Source organism: Labrus mixtus, chromosome 2 (genome assembly GCF_963584025.1).
Source record: "Labrus mixtus chromosome 2, fLabMix1.1, whole genome shotgun sequence".
Classification (NCBI taxonomy): domain Eukaryota; kingdom Metazoa; phylum Chordata; class Actinopteri; order Labriformes; family Labridae; genus Labrus; species Labrus mixtus.
Genome location: NC_083613.1, coordinates 6,671,509 through 6,683,518, shown reverse-complemented (window position 1 = coordinate 6,683,518; position 12,010 = coordinate 6,671,509). Strand labels below are relative to the sequence as shown.

At 41.5% G+C, this 12,010-nt stretch overlaps 1 protein-coding gene across 3 annotated transcripts in view; it reads left to right on the top strand.

Moving 5' to 3' along the window:
- Positions 1 to 11,136, top strand: part of usp34 (ubiquitin specific peptidase 34) — a 64,050-nt gene extending 52,914 nt beyond the window's left edge. For all 3 annotated transcript variants that reach the window (XM_061049031.1, XM_061049040.1, XM_061049023.1), the window contains exons 67-78: positions 382 to 539; positions 739 to 817; positions 1,093 to 1,219; positions 1,311 to 1,418; positions 1,911 to 2,015; positions 2,578 to 2,702; positions 5,781 to 5,904; positions 5,987 to 6,066; positions 6,273 to 6,413; positions 7,130 to 7,270; positions 7,376 to 7,532; positions 9,502 to 11,136. In XM_061049031.1, coding sequence (XP_060905014.1) covers positions 382 to 539; positions 739 to 817; positions 1,093 to 1,219; positions 1,311 to 1,418; positions 1,911 to 2,015; positions 2,578 to 2,702; positions 5,781 to 5,904; positions 5,987 to 6,066; positions 6,273 to 6,413; positions 7,130 to 7,270; positions 7,376 to 7,532; positions 9,502 to 10,220 — 2,064 coding nt within the window. In that variant the 3' untranslated portion in view covers positions 10,221 to 11,136. The remainder of the gene's footprint in view (positions 1 to 381; positions 540 to 738; positions 818 to 1,092; positions 1,220 to 1,310; positions 1,419 to 1,910; positions 2,016 to 2,577; positions 2,703 to 5,780; positions 5,905 to 5,986; positions 6,067 to 6,272; positions 6,414 to 7,129; positions 7,271 to 7,375; positions 7,533 to 9,501) is intronic.
- Positions 11,137 to 12,010: the final 874 nt, after the last annotated feature.

The window sequence follows — 12,010 nt, the reverse complement described above, 5'->3', positions numbered from 1 at the left end:
GTTTGTGATGTAATAGTTTATTAGTAGGTCATGTTTTTCAAAAGAGAGCCCAGCCCACACTGACTTACAAGACACTAGAAAACAAAACAGACAAGAGTAATATGAAAAAGAACAAAATACATCACAATACATGTCAAACAACGTCACATCAAGTATTGACACAATGATGCTCCTGAGAACATTAGAACCTTTGCACTCGTTAAGCACTGGCTCTCATTCTAATGAATCAAATACTCAGCTTTGCCTCACACTGTTAGAAGGCAAACCTCAAACTGAACACACTACAGATGTCTATCTTCATCTTAGAAAACAAATCTGGACAAGCTTCTGATATTTTACAGATGTCTTTAATAAAACGGATGTGTGTTTGTGTGTCTGCAGGCGGTGGAGGAACTGTTCAACTTGATGCAGTTGTTTGTGGCGCAGCGAGCTGACATGAGAGAAGAAGAGCTGGAGGACGTCAAACAGTTCAAGAAAACCACCATCAGCTGCTACCTGCGCTGCCTGGACGGACGCTCCTGTTGGACTACGCTTATCAGGTCAGGACACACACACACACATCCACTTTTAAACTGCTGAGTATGCTCTCATGATTCTCCTGGTTTCTATGTGAATTAGGAAATATTAGTTCTCATTTTTACAAAGTGTGTCTTGTAGGGATTGGATATGAGTACTTTATTTTCAATCAGGATCTTGTATCCCTTGGAACCTAACACCTGGTGTTGTTGTTTCTCCCAGTGCCTTCAGGGTTCTGCTTGAGAACGACGAGGACCGACTTCTGGTGGTCTTCAACAGAGGACTCATCCTCATGACTGAAGTAGGTTCAAAATCAGAATCTCACATTTAAGAGCTTCATATAATGTCGTGAAATGTTTTCATAATGTCATGAGACATTAAGGAAGATTTGAAATAGAATTTCAAACTTGTTTCTTGTGTAATTTATATCCCTCTTTTTATGGAAAATGGAAATGGTCCCTTCAGCCATTGTCCATGTCTTCAGTTTTTGCTTGCTTTCCACAAGGTTTTGAAAGAGATAACAGTTTCTGTTTCGGTAAATAAATGCAACCTTTTTTGTCCGTGTGTCCTCTGAAGTCCTTCAACACTCTGCACATGATGTACCACGAGGCCACAGCGTGTCACGTCACCGGTGACCTGGTGGAGCTGCTCTCTATTTTCCTTTCTGTCCTGAAAGCTACCAGACCGTACCTGCAGCGCAAAGGTCAGAGCCCTGACACAGAATCTAATAACCATTAACCTAGCAGGGCATTGTTAGAGCTTTGTCCACATGTGTGTCTCTATTTGTGGTCCAGATGTGAAGCAGGCTCTGATCCAGTGGCAGGAGAGGATCGACTTTGCCCATAAGCTGCTCACACTCCTCAACTCCTACAGCCCACCAGAGCTCCGCAACGCCTGCCTGGGTAATACACACACTTTTTAAAATGATGAAAGTTAATTCACTCCAGTCCTTTACCAAACAGCATTTTAAATGTGTGGCTTTGGGCTCTGGGTCATTGTGACAACACTTCTCACTATTTGTATTATTTTTAGAAAACCAGACCCTTAAAATTGAATATGTTGAAATAAAAACGATAAGTCAAAGTTAAAATGATCATTTGTTGCAATCCTTTGTTAAAAGTTCAAATGTCCCACACCTCAGTCGACTCATTTAAATCCCGCTTTCATATGCATGCATTTTAATATGCATTCAATGACAGTCTAATAAGTGAATACATAATGGTGTAACAGACACAGATGTGTTTCTACTTTGAAAACTTGACGTTCTTTATCGTGATTTGACTGACAAACTTAGTAAAAAGTCACTTTTTTTTTTTAAAGCTTACATTTTGGGGTCTGAATACTTCTTCGACGTCTGCTCTGATGTTTTGTCTTCTTTGTTCTGGTTCCTACAGACGTACTAAAGGAACTGGTTCTGCTGAGTCCACATGACTTCCTGCACACTCTGGTCCCCTTCCTGCAGCACAACCACTGCACCTACCACCACAGCAACATCCCCAGTGAGTCCCTGTGTTATACTGTATGCCTAATGATTACACACAGCTGCCTCCCCTCTCTTTACTTAATCCCCTTTATTTGTCACTGACATGAACATCTTCTTCTCTTTGTGTTCCTTCTCATGTCTTTGTCGTTCTCAACACAACTAGCAATAACAACATTTTGTATATTTAGGCATCTGTGCAGTAAGCGCTACATCACTGAAATGCAACATAAGCAGAACAACAGTGTTTGAATTACAATATAAATTAAAATGTTCAATTCAAATGTAACACGTATTGATAAAGTTTGCTTAAATGATGTGTTTATGAAAAGTAAACCATGTGAATAAACATCAGGTATAGGGATGTTATTGAATTCATACACTGACTGATCTCTCTTTCAAAACAACCTCAGTATCATCTACACGGGGAGTTTGTGACCTTGAAACGCTTTGAGGTGGTCAGTCTGAAATTAGCTGAGGAAAGATTCAAAGCTCACAGATTTATAGTTTCTAAAAATGCATTTTCTGAATGAAAACCTTGTATTCTGTGAGTTTGACTGAGTGTGACTTTGTGTCCTCAGTGTCGTTCGGTCCTTACCTGCCTTGCAGAGAAAACATCAAACTGATGGGAGCGAAGAACAACATCAGACCCCCGAGACCGGAGCTCAACATGTGTCTTCTGCCCTCCATGGTGGAGAGCTGCAAGGTATGTACACCTGAAATACAAGCATCACCAGACCTGACACACACCTGTCATAACTATCACATGACCTGACACACACACCTGTCATAACTATCACATGACCTGACACACACCTGTCATAACTATCACATGACCTGACACACACACCTGTCATAACTATCACATGACCTGACACACACCTGCCATAACTATCACATGACCTGACACAGACACCTGTCATAACTATCACATGACCTGACACACACCTGTTATACCTATCACATGACCTGACACACACCTGTCATAACTATCACATGACCTGACACACACACCTGTCATAACTATCACATGACCTGACACACACCTGTTATACCTATCACATGACCTGACACACACCTGTCATAACTATCACATGACCTGACACACACACCTGTCATAACTATCACATGACCTGACACACACCTGTTATACCTATCACATGACCTGACACACACCTGTCATAACTATCACATGACCTGACACACACACCTGTCATAACTATCACATGACCTGACACACATACCTGTCATAACTATCACATGACCTGACACACACCTGTTATACCTATCACATGACCTGACACACACCTGTCATAACTATCACCTGTCATAACTATCACATGACCTGACACACACCTGTCATAACTATCACATGACCTGACACACACCTGTTATAACTATCACCTGTCATAACTATCACATGACCTGACACACACCTGTCATAACTATCACATGACCTGACACACACCTGTCATAACTATCACATGACCTGACACACACCTGTCATAACTATCACATGACCTGACACACACACCTGTCATAACTATCACCTGTCATAACTATCACATGACCTGACACACACCTGTCATAACTATCACATGACCTGACACACACACCTGTCATAACTATCACCTGTCATAACTATCACATGACCTGACACACACACCTGTCATAACTATCACATGACCTGACACACACACCTGTCATAACTATCACATGACCTGACACACACACCTGTCATAACTATCACATGACCTGACACACACACCTGTCATAACTATCACATGACCTGACACACACACCTGTCATAACTATCACATGACCTGACACACACACCTGTCATAACTATCACATGACCTGACACACACCTGTCTAAACTATCACATGACCTGACACACACACCTGTCATAACTATCACATGACCTGACACACACACCTGTCAAAACTATCACATGACCTGACACACACACCTGTCATAACTATCACATGACCTGACACACACACCTGTCATAACTATCACATGACCTGACACACACACCTGTCATAACTATCACATGACCTGACACACACCTGTCAAAACTATCACATGACCTGACACACACACCTGTCATAACTATCACATGACCTGACACACACACCTGTCATAACTATCACATGACCTGACACACACACCTGTCAAAACTATCACATGACCTGACACACACACCTGTCATAACTATCACATGACCTGACACACACACACCTGTCAAAACTATCACATGACCTGACACACACACCTGTCATAACTATCACATGACCTGACACACACACCTGTCATAACTATCACATGACCTGACACACACACCTGTCATAACTATCACGTGACCTGACACACACACCTGTCATAACTATCACATGACCTGACACACACACCTGTCATAACTATCACATGACCTGACACACACACCTGTCATAACTATCACATGACCTGACACACACACCTGTCATAACTATCACATGACCTGACACACACACCTGTCATAACTATCACATGACCTGACACACACACCTGTCATAACTATCACATGACCTGACACACACACCTGTTATAACTATCACATGACCTGACACACACACCTGTCATAACTATCACATGACCTGACACACACACCTGTCATAACTATCACATGACCTGACACACACACCTGTCATAACTATCACATGACCTGACACACACACCTGTCATAACTATCACATGACCTGACACACACCTGTCAAAACTATCACATGACCTGACACACACACCTGTCATAACTATCACATGACCTGACACACACACCTGTCAAAACTATCACATGACCTGACACACACACCTGTCATAACTATCACATGACCTGACACACACACCTGTCATAACTATCACATGACCTGACACACACACCTGTCATAACTATCACATGACCTGACACACACCTGTCAAAACTATCACATGACCTGACACACACACCTGTCATAACTATCACATGACCTGACACACACACCTGTCATAACTATCACATGACCTGACACACACACCTGTCAAAACTATCACATGACCTGACACACACACCTGTCATAACTATCACATGACCTGACACACACACACCTGTCAAAACTATCACATGACCTGACACACACACCTGTCATAACTATCACATGACCTGACACACACACCTGTCATAACTATCACATGACCTGACACACACACCTGTCATAACTATCACGTGACCTGACACACACACCTGTCATAACTATCACATGACCTGACACACACACCTGTCATAACTATCACATGACCTGACACACACACCTGTCATAACTATCACATGACCTGACACACACACCTGTCATAACTATCACATGACCTGACACACACACCTGTCATAACTATCACATGACCTGACACACACACCTGTCATAACTATCACATGACCTGACACACACACCTGTTATAACTATCACATGACCTGACACACACACCTGTCATAACTATCACATGACCTGACACACACACCTGTCATAACTATCACATGACCTGACACACACACCTGTCATACCTCCCTTCCCTCCATTAAAACAGATATTAAACTAACAAGTGTTTTTTATTAAATTCTTCACTTCAGTCTGACATTAGTAGTAAAATGTGTCCTCTCTCTCTCTCTCTCTCTCTCTCTCTCTCTCTCTCTCTCTCTCTCTCTCTCTCTCTCTCTCTCTCTCTCTTCCCCCCCCCCCCCCCCCCCTCCCTCCCTCCTTCGGTCTTTCTCAGGGTAAAGACGAAGTGTACGACCGGATGCTGCTGGATTACTTTCTTTCTTACCACCAGTTCATCCACCTGCTGTGTCGCGTCGCCATCAACTGCGAGAAATTCACAGACACACTTGTCAAACTTAGTAAGTGTCGTCTCTGTGTGTCAAAACCTGTCGCCATATATTAAAAGGATTGTTGCATATTTACTCTCTCTCTCTTCTTCAGGTGTGTTGATAGCGTATGAAGGACTCCCTCTTCACCTCGCACTCTTCCCCAAACTGTGGACTGAGCTCTGTCAGTCACAGGTACAGCTCACTCTTATCTTTCCATATACAAGCAGAAATAAAAAAACATAGGAAACAAACAGCATTCAGACATAAACATTCACATGTCGGTAACAACAGATCAGCAGACGCACAAATAAAACACTCTACAGTTAAAGTGAACTGAAACTTCATATAGACAACCGCTCTGTGTATAAGTAATCCTTTTTGTTGTTGCTGTTCTTCAGTCAGTTCTGGCTAAAACGTGTGTGAAGCTTCTGTGTGAGGACCCGGCCTTCAGCGAGTACATCAAGTGCATCCTGATGGATGAGAGGACGTTTCTCAACAACAACTTGGCCTACTCCTTTCTCACCTGTTTCCTGCACAAGGTAGAAACAACAAACCTGCGAAGAAAATGGTTTTTCTTCAGATTTAGTTCACACTTGAAAAAAGAAGGTTCTGGTTTGAGCTCTGGTTTGCTGAGGTCTATGGAGATGCAGATTTGCCTGTGAGGCTTGCCTTTGAGCTTGAGGTAGCTAGGCTAGTTACTCCTGAACATTTCAAAAACAGCCTGCCCCTTAAATCTTCCAGAGGTCCCCTTTCACACATCCCTCACAGTGTGAAGTTTTCACTGTTGTAGGCGAGGATGAGTTTGAGGGTCTCACCCCATCCTCTGTACTTTATAAACAAATAACTTTTTTCTTCCCCCCCCTGTGTAATAGGTATTAATATATGTTTGATTTTAAATTGAATCACTGGAAATTCAATTTTTTTATTTTTGGTATTGTGACAACTAGTGAAAAAAAGCCTTCTGCATTTCTTTGTCATGAACTAAAAGCGCATGTTGAAAATGTTCCATTCTGAAGTCTCTTTCTGTGAACTTTGGTTGTGACTTTTAGAATCTTTAAAAAAATCTCATGGCTGGGCGATGGTTTAGATCAGTTGTTACAGCAGACGCCATATACAGAGGATACTGGTCCATGTTTAAATCCCGATCCTGATACCATTTGATACTTGATGCCATAGAAAAGAGTTTATATCTGTGCAAGATTTATTTAGATTGTAATGATTTGTTTTTTTTATATTTGTTTGTGTGTGTGTGTAGGTGCAGTTGCTGTCTGGCCCCAGCTGCTCTAACCTGATTGGTGTTCTGGTGACAAACCTGCTGAGTGAACAGAGCAGTCTGCAGCCTGAATTGGCCGCTCATAGAGTGGAGCTGAGCAAGACCAGCGGACTGCTCAACGCTGTATGAACATACACATACATCACATACCCACACACAGTCTACACAGCATGTCTTCTTCTCATCAGAATCAGACTTAAAGTATCTCTCTGTCGCTCTCTTTCTCAGGACCTGAGGGCTTTGGTGCTCCTCCTCTCTGTTCAGCCTCCTCAGGCCGTTGACTCCGCCCTCTGCCCCGCCCTGCAGGAGCTGCTTGGTCGTTGTCGTGTATGTGTACAGCAGCGCAGTGCTCTAGAGCTCGAGGCCAAGGACCACAAAAGCAAAGGTAAAACAAAAAAAACAATCACAACGTATAGATACAACAGTGATGGGCAAGCTACTTGTAAAATGTAAAACATCCAAAACGACGCTAGAGAAACAGGTGGAAAAAGTAGCTCACTATATCATAACTATTTTTAATTTATTTTGCAATCATTTATTTATTGTGATTTTATTCGTATTGTTGTAATTGATTGTAGTCGTTGTAATTGTAGAAGTATATTTAAGCAGTTTTGGCCAAAGTCCATGCTGTTTTTGAATGTTTAGTTTGTGCGTTTGACAAACATTCATTTATGCTGAATGTTTTTGTGAATGTCAAAGCAATGTTTTTTGTATAAATGATAATGCACAAACTATCTCTCCATAACAGATGGATAGAGGCGATGTGGCTTCCTTAAAGTGTAGTCAATGAACACAAAAAGCAGAATGCACTGGGTATGATTTGAATAGGGGTTAGTTATGTTGGCTTATTCAGGAATCACCTGGATGTGTTCCCCAGTGGGTGATCTCTTGCTTGCCTGTGTGCACGTTCACCAGTAGCAGGGAGGTCATGGGCATCAAGAATGTCTCAGTGATGTCTCTTTGATACGGAGGGAAATAGTCCGCTACAAATACCAGAATCAGAATTATTGGCCAGGTATGCTTACACACACAAGGAATTTAACTTCGGTAATACACGTCTGTGTATCGGATGAAGGCTTTGACTGATATGTTTGATTTCAAACCCTGACACTCCACTGTGCTTCAATTCATTGTGGCAAAATGTAGCTTGATTCTAGGCCACCACACTACTTGATAAATGAAACAGCTAAGCTTTTGAAAACTCAGAAAACAGCGACACTACCACTGCTCCTGAGATGTAGTGAAACTACTAAGGTTGCTATTTGTGGTACCGTTCCTACCCAACACTGAGATACAAACACAGAGTGTCATACGTCTGGTGAATGAAGTTTGATTACGTCCCTTTCTCCACTTTGTCCTCCTACAACAAAACTGTTCAACTAGTCAGATATCAGAGTTTGTTGCAATCCAATTCACCAATAATCTGTCTTTCTTTGTGAAGGTAAAGGCAGCGTTAACCAGTTTCAGTTTCAACTGATGTTGAAGGAAAGTCAAAGTGATTAAACCAAAGTTTCAAACTGGAGAAACCCCTCCTTTAGCAATATCTCTTTCTCCACTAGAATTCACAATTTATATAACATTTGTTCATGTGTTAATTATGGGCTTAAAAAGAAGCTAAACTCAGAAATCAAAGGTGCACTACGTGGATTTGGTAGTGCAATTTTAAAGTTGGAGAAGTGAAACAATTCTATGCTATAGTTTCTGAACTTAATACACAAACTTTATTTTTCAAAGGAAAAAAACAGGTCCCTGGAACACTGTTTGGAGCTATGCTTTCACTGTTGCGGGCCCACCAGAGACCAAATTGTCCTCTGAGGACAGTTTATGAACATATACCACAGAAACTGTACATTTCTCTACTCCATAGTGCACCTTTAAGTAACAGCGGAGCATCTGTTAGCATTAATACTGGCTGGCCAAAATCTCTGTGGGGCATTTATTATCATGTTTACTTCAGCGTTGTTTACACTCCTCATCACTGAACTATTGTCTTATGTAGACTATTATTATTAAATGTTTAATGCTCATGCATACAGAGAAAACGTTAACCTTAGTTACATATCCTTGTGTTTGCATACATATCTGGCCAATAAAGATTCTAACTCTAAATGTAATCTGAATCTGTGTGATATTGCATTCTAGTTTGTTTCCCTTTATAGGCCTTTAGACCAGCTCAAAGAAATCCAAACTTCTCAATCGTATTATCTTTAAATATCATTTTATACATCATTTTAATGTTAAGGAGGTTTTTCAATCTTTAAACTCTTTACACCCACATTTACATATTTTAGGCTCTGACCCTTTGATGTTAGATGAGGGTTATTAACCTGTGTGTGTGTTTCTGTGTGTGTCAGCTGAGGATGAAGGAGCGACCCCTGTGAAGCGACGGAGGGTGAGCAGTGATGACGACAGAGCTGGTGATGCAGCTGCGCCACTTTGCATGGCCTCCACCTCCTCGGCTCTCCCACCCTGTAGTGACCCCAAGCCTGACCACCAGGAGGCACTGACGCCCGCTAGCACCTCTGACACAGAGACACGAGACTCGTCCTCTCTGATCGACCCAGGCACTGAGCAGGACCCACCCACTCCTGACCCAGCCCCCACCTCCTCTGGGAACCTGGAGTCCTCCCCTAAAGAGGAAAAGATGGAGGCCTCTTCTTCCTCTTCCTCCTCCTCCTCCTCCCTGCTGCAGGAGGCAGGGGAGGAGTTTGCACAGGGGGAGGAGCCTGACCTGCAGCGACATGCTGCATCAGGTGAGGAGGAGGAGTTGGAGCAGCAGGACGGGAGGAGGGGGGAGGTAATGTCTGCTGCATCAGACGAGGTGAAGGAAGACAAGGAGGCAGGATCTAAGAATGGCAGCTCTGCCCCGCCCCTTTCAGAGGACGCTGTTTTCCCATCAGCCCTTGGTCTGGGGGGGGAGGAGCCAGAGAGCTGCAGTAACCACGCCCCCTCCTCACAGGTGTTTCCCAGCACCAGCCCCCCACCTGACATGCTGGACATGCTGTACAGGACAGTGGAAGCCACCATCACCATAGTTACCAACATGTCTGTAAAAGGCCCGCCATCTTCATGACATCATCAACTCAAAGCCGCCATGAGATCCTTTTAAAACTTTTATTTTCCTTCTTGTTTATTTTCTCCTTTTCAGAAATCTGAATTCTGCACCAAGGAAAAAATAATTTCCTGTTTTCCAGTTTCTTCTTCTTCTGCTGTTTTTCGTGCTGCTGTTTGTTGCCTTCTGCTGATGTTAAGTCGGTCGGTTTTCCCAGCTTCAGTGGCTCCCGCTGTGTCGTTTTGGCTCTATAAACTCTGACTCCGTGCACAGCCGACCCCCCTCGTTTGACTGATAAAGAAGAAAATCAGAAAAAAGTCGTACAAAGCTATAGCACATTTTTTTCAAAGGGCAAAAAATAGTTTTTGTTTTGTTTTCGTGTGTTTTATACTGATTTGAATTTGTTTTGAAAATTGATTTTATTTGCTGTAACGGGGAAAGGTTTACAGAACTTTTGTCTCCTCTGTATGTAATTTAATTTTATTGCATTTTTACTGTGTATAAAAATCGTTGTCCTCTGTGCCAGTTTTGTACTTTATGAACAAGGCAAAAGAAAGTTGCCTTGACTTTTTCTGTGGTTTAATTATCCAGAAACTAAGTTTACCTGTAAATTAAGAGAACCTCGAGAAACTTGATTCTGTAAAGAATCCTCTCTAGTCATTGCCTGAAGGTGTATATGAAAACTATATAAATATATATATAAATATCTTTATATATATATGAATATATATAAAAGCGGTGCTTTATTTGACTGTGGTTGAAATAAAGCCGCCATGTTGGACCAGCTGGAGCTTTATTTTCTTTAGTTAAGTACATTCCATAATCTATTGTTTATTTTTGCTGCTTTCGCTGTGTTCTGATTTTCTCCTGATTTTATTTTAATAGAGAATAAATTAATAAAACCGTTTTAATATGAAGAATTATCAACTAAAAACCACATGGACCTGTGAGGGTTTTTTTTCTTTCCCAATTGCAGAAAATCAGAAGATTGAAATATTTCCAGTCTGTAAAGTGACGTGTATGTCAGGAGCAAGGTTGTACGGGAAGCTGGATGGATCAAACAACAGGTAAGTGACTTGTGAGTTGTTTTTTTTTCTATGACTTATTTTCTATTGTTGGTAAAATTCATAATCTTACAGATTTAGATGTAGTTATCTGCTAACTGTTTTAAGATGAATGATTGAACTCAACAGTGACTGAGGTGACTAGCCCACCAAGCCTGAAGCATTTGTAGTTCCCTTTCATTGTTTTCATTGTTCAGACTGGGTGTCTTATATTTGAAAAAACCATGCAGCAGTAATTTTTCCTGCAGAGAGAGCAGGCGGAAGATAGTCACAGTTTTCTCTGCTCTTTGCCGACTTTCTTTTAATCCTACTAAACAAAACACATATTAGACTGACGACTATAAGGGACCACTGCAACAAGTGCGAATGCAAAGAAAAACGTTTTAACAGTCACAAGTGTTACATTTATCAAGTCAGTAAAGAAATTAAGGTCACTCAACATGAACAGTAACTCAAAGTGAAACCCTAAAACTACAACACGTTTGCATGCAATAATTGCAAACTATTTTTGACACTATATAATTCATACATACTTTCATCTGCCATGTTTGAGATCTAATTTGAGTTTCCAACCAAACATTTTTCTAGAAATGTCACAACTAAACTTTTTTTTTTTTTTTTACCTAACAATCCAATATTTAAAGCAGAATGCTAGGTGGGGGTGTTAAAGCCTACAAATGGCTCTCCATTTGGGTACACTTCTAAAAGGCTAGAAAGAAGATATTACCTTCACCTGTAAATGGCAGA